The 16,559-nt window shown below is 38.5% G+C and overlaps 1 protein-coding gene across 7 annotated transcripts in view; it reads left to right on the top strand.

Moving 5' to 3' along the window:
- The window catches only part of SLC5A6 (solute carrier family 5 member 6), a 1,143,936-nt gene that overhangs the window by 842,816 nt on the left and 284,561 nt on the right, over nt 1-16,559 (top strand). For 6 of the 7 annotated variants that reach the window (XM_044061732.1, XM_044061733.1, XM_044061731.1 and 3 more), the window contains one exon: nt 15,399-15,485. The exons of the other annotated variant lie outside the window; for it this stretch is intronic. In XM_044061732.1, coding sequence (XP_043917667.1) covers nt 15,399-15,485 — 87 coding nt within the window. The remainder of the gene's footprint in view (nt 1-15,398; nt 15,486-16,559) is intronic. 7 annotated transcript variants of the gene reach the window in all.

Raw genomic sequence — 16,559 nt, 5'->3', positions numbered from 1 at the left:
CTAAGTCCAAGATGCCATTTGCCAGAATATTCCCTTTTCTGCAAGGTGTGGTGATGTCTGAGTTGATACATATAAGTTCAGGGGATGTAGGGGACTTGCCTCCCACATGGGGGATGCAGGGGGCACTTGCCCTCTCTTACAAAAAGAATTTTAAAGGTGAAGCACGATTTTCAAGATTTGCTCTTCTCCTGTGCTTTCAGTCTGTTTGTTTTTGGCTTATTGACACTCAGCATTTGGAGTGCCTGCATTTAAATAAGGAGCCCATGAGCACAGCAGCTGGCCTGTGGGACACATTTATCCATCTAAGCTTTTGGAGAATGTTTCAAGACGGTCTTCTTGATAGCATTCCTGGCACCCTAGACTGAATTCTAACTACTACTGTATCAGCTTGCTAGATTTTAATTAAAATTGAGCAAGTATATGATTTGTAGACATTATGCCCATTTACATTTTATATTTTGTGTGATTTCTATAGTAATATAAATCATTCAGTGTCAAATCTGAAACATTCTGTAAAATTGATTCATTTCTTAGCCCTTATTTAAGCATTCAAGGTAAAACATGGTATTGCACGAGAAAGCTGAAAAAACAAATCAGTAGTAAAATTACATAGTATAACCACCAAACTACTTCTAGCATTAGAGATCATGTTCAAAGCAGTGAAACAGAATGCACCATTTGCATTCCATTTCTGAGTTGTTCAAATGAACTGTTAAATTTTAGTAGCACCTCCCAACTTATTTTTGCCTAAAATAAACAATTTTAGCAAAAATAGCTATTTTTAAAATTCTGCACTGTCATGTTATGCTGCCTCCTATCTTATTTTGAAGCTGGAAGGGGTGTGGTTTGATGACACATTTTTTAGAATAGCAGCTACCTATGTCTTGCTTTCTTTCAACACAAGTGAACTGTACACTGTAACAAGTTAGCATTTGTGACTTCACTTAATCAGGAGCATGCTTGTTTCCACTACTATAATTTTGTCTGTTTATTAAAGAGAATTAGAAATGTTCTTTTTTGTTAATATGGTACAGCGCCCCAATGTAACAGGTTACAGGAAAGCCACAGAAGAGCACTTTTCTTTTTGTTTTTTTTTTGTGTTTTTTTTTTCCACATTTGATTCTCAGCTAAAGCGTCTTCTGTATGGAGACATGCGTGAATAGGCGTACCTTAGTTGAAGGTTGTGCGTCAGAGCTGGCAACTCGGCACGTAAAAATCTATTGCCAATCATTAGCGGACCGGAGTTTTGCTGTGGCGACCCCCTAACCGGGAAAAGCCAAAAGACACACACACACCGCATTTGATTCTATAGGTCATGGTATGGATCTTGGGTCTAGTAAATCCTCCCCTAGTACGAAATGTTAGTAGGGTAGGTGTAAGGACATGCGATCTGGATAGCGTGTGAGTTGCATCTGAAAAGTTTGGGAATACAAATTTTTATTTTCCAATTATTATTTTTTTGAAGGGGGGGGGGGTTCAGTGCAACCAGGAATGGCAATGAACATAGTAAGCAAAATCAAAGGACGATTGGAAGGGTAAGTCGGAGCCTTAAACAGAGTAGGAGAGTGTTAAATGAAGCACCAGTTCTGGTTAAGTTTATAGTCAAGTCTACAACAAAAGCTGCAGCTGAAAAAGGATAATTAGTAGGAAATGTAATGCATAGCAACTATAAGAATCAATCAGAAAAGGTTATAAAAGACTGGGAAATGAGAATGGAAAGGCAGTATACAAAGCAACAATGGAAAGATATTTGTATGTCTTCCATGCAAAAATCTTAAATCTTTTAGATTTTGTTGCTTACGTGGAAGAGTTTGCATAGATATTTATACCCAAGTAGACTTCTGAGAATTTTTTCACTGGTAAAGAACAATTGTTGGAGGTGTGATGGGAAATAAAGAGGTACTTAGACAAACATGTTTTATGGGTGCATCTTTGTATTTTATTTTTGATCTTGAAAGAATTATATTTAAAATCACTTCAGTCTTTAACAGAGGACAGTATAACAAGACACTCTGTGTTAAAACAAGTAAAACCAAACCAAAATTTACCAGATGCAGTGAAGAAGTTGAAAACATTAATAGGGTCACAATACCACATGCAGTGTAAATTATTGTGGCAGGTATGGTTAGATATGATCTCTGTGATGAGACAGCCAAATATAGCTTGGTCAAATTAGGAATGTTTAGATCATAAGTACAATATAGTAATTTAAAAATACTCCAAAACTCACTTCATGTTTTCTTATCTATACTTCTACAAGATCATTTACTTAACTATTGTTGTGCCTTAATAAAATAACTCAGTGTTACCATAGTATCTCTAATGGGAGAATTGTGTAAAACTTCTTGCGCAATCTTTCACAATGCAGTTTATCTCTGGAAACTTCATTTGTGTCCTTGAAACAGTCTGTTGAATTGCTAGTGTTTTACCTTAATTAAAAACTCTGGAACAAACTTGTTGCATACCTTGTTTGTTCAGGCAGTTAGAACATGTTATTCTGGTATAGTATTGTATCAGCAAAACAGATCACTTTTGTTTCCTTTAAGAAGGAAAAAGCTCTGCTTGTCAGAAAAGAAATAAATGTTAGTATGCCCAAGGTGTTATCTTTTGTAATAAATATAATAAAATGCTTCATATCCTAAAAGAGGCGCGTACTACATGAAATGGGTGTATAACCTGCCGATGGCAGGGTGGATGTTGTAGATTACACTAGGGCAGAATTGCAGTTGACTTCTATAAAAAAGTAGTTTTCATAGAGCTGCAGGCTGAGTGCCACATCCCATGTCAAGCAGCTTTGCTTAAGTCCCCCTGTGACGAAAGGAGATGCTGCCAGCATAGCTATCTAGAATTTTGTAAATAATCATATGTCATTGGTGGATATCAAAATGATTTATATAAGATGCTTGTGTTACAAATGTATTAGAACTGTATATCAAACTGCTTGTACAGGAATGTATGTTGAAAAGGTATTTGCAAAGTGCTGTTTGAAATGTAACCGCAGTATGCCATACTGGAAGAGAACAGAAATGTACATTCACTATTGTAACTGTTTAAATGTATATATTTTAACAGTGGAAAATGGAATACAGGTGGGTAACCTCAATCCAACAGAAATTCAGTTACTTTATAGGCTACACAATAAAAAGGCTTTCAAGTTTTCAGTGCAGCTAGAGACACAAGGTCTGTACTAAGAAACTTTCTGTATTGTCCTTGGAGTGAACTAATTGCTGCTTTTGAAGTATGAAGGAATGCAATTGTTGTATGACTTCCAGCATCTGCCAAAGATCTGAGGAAAAGCCCTTGTTTGTATATTTTTACAGATATATGCTAAATGATGCCAGCTTCTAACAATGGGGGTTTTGGCCTGGGAACTAGAAGTCAGATGATGAGAAATTGTCGTTCTGCAATTTGTCCCACTAGTAATATTTTAGATATTAATTTGAGAAGTCTCCTTAGTGAGACGGAGCATTCTGTATTCAGTCTTGGACCCGACAAGAACCATTCCACCACAACATTTGCCTTGCTGTAATGAAGTAAGTTTCTCGGGAACAGTATAATTCATAGTCAGGAATATAGCAATGCTTAGTTTAGATTTTGTTTTTCGAACTTTTATGTCACTGTGAATATATATTTAGTATTGTCTTGTTCTTTTATTATTTATTATTAAATATATTTAAACTTTTCATTGTGGCTGATATTTAAATTTTGAGAGTACTTGCATATTTATTTGGTGACATTGTGTGGGCCACTCCTAATAGCCTTGCTGTTGGTCAAACCATCATTTGTGTTAATATTACACAGTAAGATTGGACACCCTTTGTTAAAGTCCCTAAAGCAGCTGATAAGGAGTGACTGGTGGCAATGAAAACTACCGTATAGTCTGAGCAGAATGGGACATAGCTAGTAAACCTGTGCCAGCCTTTCCCGTATGTGTGTGTGTGTTTGTGCGTGTCAAACCTCCGTGCATGTGTCAGCTACTTGGGCAGGGACACAAAGCACTGGTTAGACAGAGGGGGTGCTGGAGGTCTTGGCTTGGTCACTTAGCTGAGATCTCAACTCTATAGCTGTGCCAGTGGGGAGTCTTATTGTGGATCTGGAGGAAGGAGAAACCAGCCCTGGATTGACTGTGGTCTCTGTGTGTTGTTAAGGGAAACTGCACTTGATGCAGTGAGCTGCATCTGGAAGTACTGTGTGTGTACTTGTCATCCTCTCCGTGAACGTCCCCCACTGTTGCCAGTGGTGAGGATTGAGGCTCCTTGATTATTGGTCCAGTGGAGGGTTGTCACATCCACTTTATTAAACTCCATAACTGCACAATTCAAGAGATAGAGAAACATGCCATGGGGGGGGGGGGTCAACTCTTATAACTGTGTTCTCATAGTACAGATGATTAATGTAAAAGCATTTCAAAACTTGTATAGATGGGGAGTTGACTGGGGAGATTGCTTAATTCCACCAGTTTCCTTTCACTGAATGGTAGATACTACCTGGAAAAAGTCTATTGTTGCAAAAGCTGAAATTGCATCTACAGAATATTTCCACTCAAGATGTACTAGAAGCAGCAACTTGAAGTACTGCCCATATTTTCTCTGAGCAATGCAACCCATAAATTCATTATCGATGGATATGACATATTTTGGCCGACGTGCTTTATGGGATCCTTTTGCTGCCCTCCTCTCTGAGGTTACCTATAATTGGTTTGTGACACTACTCAGAGTCTCTTGTTTACTGCTACAGTGACCCACCCTCTCTGGGATAAAATAGTATACTTGTATGAGGTTCTCACCTTAACAGGAAAGCTGCCTTGTCTTCTCCAAATGGAGAGATGATAAATTAGGAAGCAAAGGAGAGTAGTGTTGCTGGAACTGAATTCATCCTCAAGTCTTGGTGAGTGCCTTCTCCAGGTAGGCCCTGTTTTACACAAAACCTCAACAAGGCAACACTGATACATAGACTGTATTTTATATAGCTTATATCATGGACAGAAGTAGGTCAAAAATAAAAAGACAGCTGGGTGCACAAGACACAGGATGCAAAAGTGCCCAATCCTGGTAGGCACACTGGTGTCAGGACTGGAAAAATGACAGTGTAGACTCCTCAAGAAATAGAAATATTACTACAATGGGGCCAGGCCAGGCTTAGGAGGAGGATACCTCTCTACTGTAGAAGGAAGTAGTAGTCCACAAAAATTGATAGGCCAAAAAAGAGCCATAAGGACGATAGAGTGGACTACTGAGGATAAGAAAGAAATTGTGTTACTATTGTGCAAGAAGCCCAGAATTTCCAGACATAAGAGATACAAAAAGATTGAGAGAAATTAGAAGAAGAAAAATACTTGCACAAGAAAAACTGTCAAAAGGCTCAAATGCAAATGTGTGTTCATTAATACAACAGATTTATGAAAAACTTTAGATAGACCAGGAATCCTTGGGCCATTTGGAAAAAGAAGTGACTGAGGAAGTGCGGAAGTAAGAACAAAAACTAGAGATTTTTGATAGGTGTAAAAAAGAAATATAGACATGGGAAAGAAAGTGAGATCTGATGTGGTGCAATATTTATCAAAAGAGAAAGCTAAATTAATCAGTACAAAAAAAACAGCCCTAAAGATATTCGAAGAGAGATGCAAGCAAGGCTTCCCGATGTGGAAAATGTCACAATACAAAAAATAAGATCACAAAGAGGGAACACAGAACAGAAGATCAGTAAAACAGAAGTTAAAAATGCAGAAGTTAAACTTATAGGATACCTGTGAACAGGTTATATCACAGCCTGATGGAACAATGAGTCTCCAAAGTAAGGAGAAACTGGAGGATCAAGAGACATCCAAAGAGGAAATGCGGACATGGGATAGAAAAACAGATTTAATATGGTCCAATATTTATGCAAAGGAGAAAGCAAAACTAAATATAAAAAGAACAGCACCAAAGATATTTGAAGAGAAATACAGGTAAAGACAGCTGGGTATGGAAAATTTTACAATGCAAAAAATAAGAAAATAGAGAAAGTAGAAAAGATGATTAGTAATGGAGAAGTTAAAGAAATAAAAAAACTGATGGTATGGATTACTTGGGAAGTGTAGAAAATATAACTTTGATAACACCACAGCAGGGTAGAGCAGTGGATCCCCAATTAAGGAGAAATGAGTAGAGCGAGAAACCTCTGATCAGTTGCCATATGAAGATACTTTGGAGCCTTCAACAGGAAACCAGTACAAAAGTTCAGTTAGAATTGCACAGCAAGGGAGGGAACAGGAAAGAGTGGCAACTCTGACACAGTCAATGTTGTGGAGTGATATGCAATTGAGTTCCAATATGAAAGAGCAATGGATGACACGGGATGAAATTGAAGGAAATGTGGCACAGGAAGATGCTCTGGAAATGGAGAACAAAGAATATGTGCTCTCAGTTTAGAAGGAAATGATTTAAGAGAAGAGTTGCTTGATTTAATTGAGATGGACAGATATATTAAGAGCAATGAAAGAAATAGACTACAGAAAGGCAATAAAACCCCAAAAGTTAGAAGACAGATGAAACAAATGAACATAGTAATTAGGACCGTTCATAGAAATGCGTGCAATATAACAGAAATAAATAGGCTATATTACTGTGCAGTCAATTAATAACAGATAAAGTCTTACCACAAAAACATAGGGCAGTAAGGGAAAGGAACGGGAGAAATCAAATGCAATCATGGAAGTATCAAATAGAGGAAATTATAACGCAATTAAGACAAGGTGTCACTGCTAGAAAATTATAGATGAAGGAATACATCAACAAAAATACTCAGAAGGATAAATGTAGTGAAAGCAATGCGCAGTATCAAAACTGATCAGAACCTATCTTGCACTGTCGCAAATAAACTAAAAGTATCAGCACAAGCAGAAAAACTTAGAAGATATGCAGGTGAATATAAAGGAAAAGTACAAAATAAGCAATTTATTGATGACCCAAAAAAGTTTACTATAGAGAATTGAGAAACAAGGCAAAAGGAATTGAAAAGCCAAGAAAAAAAAAAATGAATAAATTTTGGAGAAATATCTGTGAAGATCCTGTGTAACATAACACATATGCTGAATAGATAGAAAAAGAAAGAATAAGAAGTTCAAATGTATAGGATATGAAAAGGGATGAAGTAACGACCAGAGAAATTGAAATAAAGTTAAGAAAAGCTCCTAATTGGAAAACTGCAGGCCCAGATGCAGTACATAATTTCTGGCTGAGTGTGTTAACATCTTTACATTAAGACTGAGCCATGAGTAAGAACTGTTTGTATGCACAGCCCAAACAGACACCAACTGGGTTGACAACAGGAAAAACAATACTCCTACTTAAGAGCGAATCTGCAATGTATCCTAAAAACTATAGGCCAATAACTTGCCTTTTGATGACACGTAAACCATTGACTGGAATTGATGCCAACAGAGTTTGTAGTCATTTAGAAGAAAACTCAATCATGGCAATGGAACATAAGGGTAAGAAAAGAAAGTCATATGGAACAGAGGATCATTTGATAAGTAAAGTCATAATGGAGGACTATAAAAAGGGAATTGATAGACTGCAAAAAAGCATTTGACAGCATACCACATTAATGGATAAAAAAAATGCTTAAAAATGTGTAAGATACACCCTACACTGATCAATAACATTACCATGAAACAGTTGCAAACCACTTTGCACTTAAGCCATGATGAAGGACAAATTATTATTTCAGGGCTAAAAATTCAAAGGGGGATATTCCAGGGCAACTCTGTCACCACTGCTCTTTTGTCTTGCTCTTAACTTATTAAGCTGTCTACTTAACAGTTTAGGTCATGGCTACAATTTGGATCTCAGAAAACAAACTGTAAAGACTTATCTTCTTTTTGTGTATGATTTAAAACTGTGCTCATTAGATGAACTAAAAGCACAGTTGCTAGTGGTCAAAATATTTTCACATGATATAAGAATGTCATTTGGCCTTGATAAATGTGCAAAATCAACTTTTAAAATAGGAATGCCGCAGCACCAGAAAACATCAGTTTGGGACAGGAATGTGATATAAAAGAACTTGAGCAAGAGACAGTGTATAAATATTTGGGAATTGATGAAGGATCAACAGTAAAACATGAACAAATGCGAATAAAACTTAGTAAGGAATATTTTAGAAGGCTAAAAGAAGACTAAAATTAATACTAAAAACAGTGCTGGCATCTAGCAAGAAAGTCCAAACTATAAACCAGTTTGCTCTTCCTGTCCTAGCTTACAGTTTTGGAGTGATTGGTGCAAAAGATGCTGGATCGGTTGGACAGGAAACAAGAAGGATGCTTAATGCTTATCAAAAGATTTATAAAAATCAGTGTATACCAAGATTATATATTCCTCATTCTGAAGGAGGTATGGGCCTCCTTGAAATTGATTACATATATAGATCTGCAGTCGTAGGACTGCATACATATCTCTGACCTCACAAGACCCAAACATAGTGAAAGTTTTAAAAACATGAGAAGAATAAGTCTAAGATGACTTCCCTGCTTAGTTTAGTAGAAGCATATTGTTGTCAAGCAGGAATGGAAATCAAACCAGAAGTAGATAAAAATCATACAGCAACAAAATGTGCCGAAAAGAAAGAGTATAAGGTGATGGATCAGATGAGAAGGCAAGAAATGTGGAAAATGTATAAATATAGTTGCAAGTACAGAAAACTCCAGGGACAACCTCATATTGATCAGGATAGAACATATGAATAGTTAACGTGAGGTGAATTTAAACCAGAAGATGAAAGGTTAAAGTGGACTATGTACACAATGGTTTACAAAGTCCATTGAACATGTGGGAGAGACGGACAAATGTAGGTTTTGTAAAACAGAATTGGAAGCAGTTACACATCTTGTTGCTGGTTGTGATATACTAATGGCAGAAGAACTGCACTGTTTGTACTGCATTTGTCTGCCTTACTATGCCTGTTAAGTCCTATTTTGTTGCTGTTTTCACTGTTTGCAAAGTAATTGTTGCTACTTTTCACTGTTTGCAAAGCATCTGTTATGTTTTCCTGCCAAGCAGTGCTTTAAATAACTGATTTGTTTGCTTGTTTAAAAATTCTTTAGTGCCTCATTTCTGTTCTGCTGTTTAAAACATTTTGTTAGTGTTTTCTCACCTAAAATTAGTGTAGTTAGTAGATGTAGCATAGTCCAGATACAGGTTTGCTGCATCTGGGTCTGTTTGTAGTGGCTATTGTATTCTGGGGACATTTTCCAAGCCATCTTTGATTGGAAGAAGCCCTTCTGCACCCTTGAGAGAGAAGTGTGTTGATTAGAACCTGTCTGAGAAGGGTGATTGGTCCAGGGCTTGGAGTAAGCACCCTCATTGATTCTTTTGATTTTTTTAGTTTAAGTTCTTAGAATTTGGTATTTGAGCCCTGCATTTGAACAGGTTTCTGCTTATTTGAACTGATCTAAACTGAGGTGGCCATAACTCTGAGCCGAGATACCAGATGATTAAAGGCTTCTGAACTTCCTATAAACTATAAGTTGACCCTTTTTTGTCTTGATTATATATTTACTGCGCTTGTTATTGTGTTCTGTTTATTACTGTAAAATAAACTGGACTGTTTCTGCTGCATGTGTCTGCCTTACTGTGCCTGTTAAATCCGATTATGTTGCTGTTTTCACTATTTGCAAAGCTTTTTTTTGCTATTTTCACTGTTTGCAAAGCATCTGTTCTGTCTGTTCTGTTCTCCCGCCAAGCAGTGTTTTAGATAACTAATTTGTGTGCTGTTTAAAACATTGTTTAATGCCTCTTTGCTGTTTAAAATATTTTAGTGTACCTACCTAAATTAGTGTAGCTAATACCTGTAGCATAGTATAGATACAGGTTTGCTGCATCTGGGTCTGTTTGTAGTGGCTGTTGTATTCTGAGCACATTTTCCAAGTCATCTTTGATTGGAAGAGGTCCTTCTGCACCCTTTTGAGAGAAGTGTGCTGATTGGAACCTGTCTGCTGAAGGGTGATTGGTCTAAGGCTTGGAGTAAACACCCTCATTGGTTCTTTTGAATTCTTTTTAAGTTCTTCGCTTCTGGTATTTAAGCCCTGTGTTTGAGTGAGTTTCTGCTTGTTTGTGCATCGCTCAGCACTCCATTTGTGTGCCATAGCCAGACAAATATTTTTGAGAGTTTTTCCTTAGATACAGCTATAGTACATAAGTGTATTCCTTCTCTTTAGGACATCCCAAGTCTAAGAAATATTGCTAGTGAGCTGTGATGTATTAAACCACCAGCTAAAAACCCCGCCAGAAATGCCCATCTACAGAGCACCTCCTAGATCAGTCCTGAAAGCACCCCCTTTGTGATAACGATTCTTCAAACCTAGCATTATGGACAGTTAACATACACTTGTTTCTCCTGCCAGCCTTGTTGACTTGGGTCTCCTGAGGCAGTGCAGAAATTGCCTCATGTACACTAACAACCCTCTACTTACATCTCTGCACCAAGACTCTTGAATCCCTGCTCTCTCACACTCAACAGCAGTAACATAGAGGTTGTCAACTCATCCACCACTACTCCTGTACATAGTACCACTACTCATACACATAGTATGCATCTAACACATAAATCAATATAAACAGAGGTTCTCTCAAAAAACTTACTTAAAACACCAGAGACCTCCAAAACACAAAACTGTTGCAACCAACACAGTCCCCACAGCACCCAAGACACATAGCAACACCAGTGTCTCACCTACCAAGCCCTTAGGGTGTAACACTCAAAAAACAAGTTTTCTTGTCATTGTAGACTCCATAGTGAGAGACACGGATCCCACTCATCAGATTAGATAAGGAGAAAGTTACGGTCAGCTGTCTGTCTGGTGCCAGGACTCGTCATATCATGTCTGTTCTCAAGTCTCTCAGCAACAAGTGAATGACCGAGACCGTACCTCACTGGACTTATGAAGAGAGACATGATTGAGCTCTCCCAGTATGTGTCCCAGGCGGGTATGTCCCTAGCCTTGAGCAGCATATTGCCGTCACCTAGAATGATATCACAGTATTAACAAAAAATGATCTATTTCAATAATTGGCTTAGTTTTTGGTGTCATTCAAAGGGGATCCAGTTTCTGCCAGCCTGGGATGACATGGTCGACAAACCTCACTGCTTTTCCAGAGACAGTTTGCATCTGGCACCACTAGGCTTTCCACTGATGGCAAAGGCTCTTGCCTTCCCCATAGTACCTTTTTTAGACAAGGTCTCAAAAGTAAAATTGCTGATGTGAAAATTACCAACAATAACAAAATAAGGGTTATGCTGCTAAATGCTAGGAGCTTAAACTAAAAACTGTACACCCTGGAAATGCTTCTGTCACTGGAGGGTGTAGATGTCTGTGCAGTCACAGAACCTGGTTCAAGGCCTCAGAGTACCCCAGCCTTGCAAGGCTCAGTGCCTTTCACACTTTCAGACTTGCAAAATGAACATGTGAGAACTAAAGGAGGCGGTGTTTCTATCTATATTAGAGATAAATTCCCCTCCCAACTAGTTAAACTGGAGAATCCATGGAGTTACTCCAAGTTCAGATTACTGTGGGTAAGACCCCCATTCAAGTCATAGCTATAGATCCCTCTCTATGGATCATGATATGGGCGATGCCTATTTGACCATACAGGAGTCTATCCAAATATTGCCAAACACTCTGGTCATTGGGGATTTCAATTATCCCACCATCAACTGGGAAATCTACTGTAGCCTTAACTCACTAGTGCAAAAGTTCCTTGAAATTGTTAACTCAAATGCACTGGAACAAATTGTTCAAACCCCAACAAGAACAAACTAGATCTGGTCCTCACTAACATGACCAGCATATGCACCACTGCAACTGTGGGACCCTCATTAGTTAAATCTGGCCAGGAATCAGTTGCCTTCAAACTGGTGGTAACACCAGAACTCACAAAGGGGGAGGTCAGACTAAAAAACTCCACCAAAGCAAATTATAGCCTCCTTGAGGAAAGTATAAATACATTCCAAACCCCACCCCCAGCTCTAAGTGGTAACCACACCAAAGCTTACACTAAAGCCCTGTACAGTTACTTGTATAAGTGTATAAACTCTGCTGTTCTAGAGAGAATCAAAACCAGAGCCTCAAGTAGAAGTAAAAAAAATCTGCCCTGGTGGACATCCAGCATCAACAAACACAAAAGGTTGCTGTCTAAGAAAGCTAAGGGGAAGCCCCAACAATGGAAAAGCACCCTCCTCAGCCTCAGCAGGCAAGTAAGACATGTCAAATCCTCTGAGGGTAACTTTGAGGAAAAACTTAGCAGTCACAGCCAAGGATAACCATAATGCTTTTTACAGCTACGTACATAGCCTAAAAGGTAGAACCCAAGCATGTGCCGAACAAGTGACAGGAACTAACGGTGTCACACACACACACTGATCCCGCAGAGATAGCAAACCTGCTAGTGGACAGATTTGGTGAAAATTTTACTTGCTTATTTCCTCCAAATTTATCACAGCCCCCCCACACACACACACACTTACATATCTAAAGAGCAGGTCATTAAAGCCTTATCTAAAGCAAAGCACACAACCTCTTTGGGACCAGACGGCATCCCAGCCTGTCTTCTAAACAAACTAAAATGTGAACTACCATCACCATTAAGTACCCTACATCACAGCCTAATCACAGACTTTGTTCCTACAGAATGCAGGACAGCAACAGTTATTCCCCTCCACAAAGGTGGCATAGTAGCAGACCCAAGGAATTATAGACCCTTAAGTCTGACCAGCCTCATTTGTAAAGCCATGGAATGTATCATCATGGACTTCATAAATAAAGACATAGGCGACCTCCAAACCCTGGATCTGACCCAGTTCAGCTGTGTCTAGGGCAGACCCTTCCTATTAAACCTGGTGGATTTCTTCGAAAATGTTGAACAGGGCCATTGACAAGGGCAGATCTGTACACACAGCATACCTCGACATGATAAAGGAATTTGACACAGTCCCACACTCTGGTATTACTGATAAACTTAGCAAACTGAATGTAAACCCCTTTGTTGTAAGATGGGTTGCCATCTGGCTCACAAACCGTTCACACAGCATCAAAGTGCGTGACTGCAAATCATCCAGCAGACCTGTCACCAGCGGGGTGTCACAGGGATCAGTGCTGGGCTCTCTACTGTTTGGTATATACTTCTCAGAAGTTTAGGCCAAAACTTAAAGGCTGTGACTGACCAAGTTTGTGGACGGCTGCAACCTGGGTGCAATTATTGAATCCCCAGATGATGTCAGTATACTTCAGGAGGGTCTTAGGCAAATCAGCGATTAGTGTCTTGGTCACAGTCTCAAACTGAATGCAAAGAAATGCGTCATCATTCCCTTAGGTAAAAAGTGTCCCTTCACACTATCAAATTAACAGCAATACCCTATGTACCTACAAAGTGGTAAGAGATCTGGGATCACAGTAAACTGCAACACTAACTTTGACCACCATGTGTCTAATGTAGTAAGGAAGGCTTTCTATGTAGCACACTTGATTAGCAAAGGCATCACCTCTAGAGCAAAGCAGGTTATAATCCCTCTGTACTCATCACTAATCAGGCCCATAATTAAGTATAACGCTCCTTTTGGCATGTACCATACAAAGCACCTGCAGCAATTAGAGAGACCTCGGAGGTTTCTAACTAAGAAGATAAAGGGACTGCAGCACATGCCTTACACAGACCGACTAAAGTCCCTGTCACTATACTTGGTATTGTATAGACATCTTGGGGAGACGTATGCCTGGCTTACAGAGCAATCTCAGACCCAAACGTAATGAATTTGATGCACATCCGTAAATCATACAGTACTAGAGCTACCCATTCCAGGGACAAAAACATGGCCTGCAACTTGAATAGGACGTGCAGGAGGGACAAATTTGTCTCCCAGTGACTGGCGTGTCTTTGGAATAGGCTGCTAATTCATGTGAAGCAGAGCACCTCTATGACCCTGTTCAAAAGGAACCTGGACGAGTGGATGGGGCACTGGAAATTCTTACTGGGGATAGCACCCACAACCCTTCTGGAGTTGGGCAGTCATTAATAAATACAATCCTGAGTATTGATTAGAGTATCTATGGTATTACACTGGGATGAAATGGCTAGGCTTGAAATCACATCTGGGTCAGTAACCTCATAACCGATGATCCTATAAGGACTGTATACTGAAAGGCATAATAATGTGCAAGACTATTGCATTAGGGATTGTGCAAACATTACAGTATTGAAGTAGCTGAAAAACATTAGAAACATGAAACGCAAAGCATTATAGAAAATGAAAGCATTATAGAAAATGATGTTTATATCACATGGTCACCCATTACCCAGAGTTCAAAAATAGATGTGAAAAAAATCAGATTTAGTAGTCCACGAAAAGAAGACAAAAGTAGCGTTGATCATTGAAATTATTACACCTGGTGACTACAGTGTCTTGCGTACAGAGAGACACAGTCATAAAATTCCAGGATTTACAGGCAGAAACGAGGACAATGTGGAAGAAGGATACCTAGACAGTTCCAATAGTAGTAGGAGCAAAGGGTCTTCTAAATAAGAATTTACAATTATACTTAGATATGTTACAGATGCATGTAACTCCATATGAATTGCAGGAGTCAATACTGGACACATTGCAGGTGCTGTATATGGAATCCTTTAGCCACCTAACATCAGTACCATTGCTTGTGCAAAACCATCACTAGCCTTTGTAGGAAAGAAGACCGCTATGGAAAAAATGGCAGGACTAATATAGCTTCACCAGTGAGTTAAGCCCAGATGTTATGATTTATTACTACAGTTGTATGTCCTTGAATATATACTGCTGTGATGAGTATCTCACTCAACTAAAACTTGAGAATTACTATTTCAGAACAGTCTTATGTAAAAAAATAAATAAATAAAAAAATTGAGGACCTTGTACCCAAGCAAAGGAACAATTCCAAGAATGCTGGCTATAGATAAAGAAAAGGTGAAACAAAGGGTGGGAAAGGTCAGATGCTTTGGGGATACTTGCTATATTGAAACAAGTTCAGCAGGCTTTGTGTTCTGCCATTATCTTTGCTGAATGCAGTAAACACCGTAGTAATCAGACTTTGCCTCGAGATGTTCTGGCTGTTGCCTTCATAATCACAATACTTCAACGTACAGTCATCACCACCAAGAAAAAAATGTATTCCACAAATGATAGACAGCACCAATATTTTATTATAGTAAAACAACAACCAGGATAAGTGGTTTCATCTCGAAAGAGACTTCTTCAGATAATAAAGAAGTAATAAATAGCTTGTAACAACTGTTGTAAGTTTCATCCGATCTTTTAGTTGCCTGTATTGAGCCCAGTTTTAGCACTACTCCTTATCTTTATTTATTCTTTGTTTTCATTGGCATTATCTTCTGCAGGCTGCGCTGAGTATTTTTGGCATCGTGGGAGGACCTCTGCTTGGACTTTTCTCACTAGGGATGTTCTTCCCTTGTTCCAATTCTTGGGTGAGTTATAAATGCATCCTTCATGCATTTTGGTTAAATTGCTGTACTTCAGACCTATTTCATCTGTGATCAAACATTAATAGCAGTCTCTGTTTAGTCAAAACAGCAAATACTGGATTTTCTGAAAACCTGTCAATAAAACCATTGCATAATGTATTGTTTGGCAGTTATTTGTTAGAAAAATCTAAGTAAAGAATGTGTTTGCCTTTTTGAGTAAATGGTGAGATGTTTTGCTTAAAAATACTAAGAGGTAACTGATTCGTACTATTAACATTTAATTAATGAATAAACAGGCTTTGTAATTGTATGTGTCCTGTCTTGACATTCAGATGTAAATATACAGCAGTAATTTATTCATTATGTACTAAAGTTTCTTACTGTTTTGTATTCAACGTGTAAACAAAACGAATATAAGGCAGTATTGCAAATAAAGAACACAAAAAATAGTTAGAATTAAAAAAATATGATTCATTCAAAGTATCTGTGTCATTCTCAATGGAAAAAAATGTTTGTATCCCTGTATAGAGTAAAATGTGATGTCTGCAAATAGGATCCAGTCCCATGTCCCCAGCATCAGAAAAAAATGTGCTTCTGTTGTGCTAATAATAATAATAATGCATTGCTATTCATGAACAGTGTAGATATCCTGTATATATTAATTAGATCATTTATTTCTGTGCTAGACACTTAATCCATTAAATGGTCACAAGGGAGCTGGTGCCTTTCCCAGAATTCAATGGACACAGGCGAGTGGGACTTTTACAGGACAGGGAGCCTTTTGCAGGACACACACACACACACAGTTGTGAAGAGTGACAGTTCACCTACAGCATGCCTTTGGATTATGGAAGGAAACTGAAGCACCTAGCAAAAAACACAGGCAGATATCTGCCCTGGCGTACTTTGATTATAAATGATTCACAGAGGAATGCATGGTAGCCTGACAAAGGGCTGAGTCCTCTTCTGTCCCTGTTGTAGAGGATAACACTTCACATACCTTGCCACTGGCCAAGAGAAAAATACCTGTTAACTGACATGGATATCGGTGAAGAGGAGAAGCAGGACTTGGCATAC

The sequence above is a fragment of the Protopterus annectens genome, chromosome 2.part0 (genome assembly GCF_019279795.1).
Source record: "Protopterus annectens isolate FY-2018-M chromosome 2.part0, PAN1.0, whole genome shotgun sequence".
NCBI lineage: Eukaryota > Metazoa > Chordata > Ceratodontiformes > Protopteridae > Protopterus > Protopterus annectens.
This window is presented reverse-complemented; position numbering and strand designations above follow the sequence as displayed.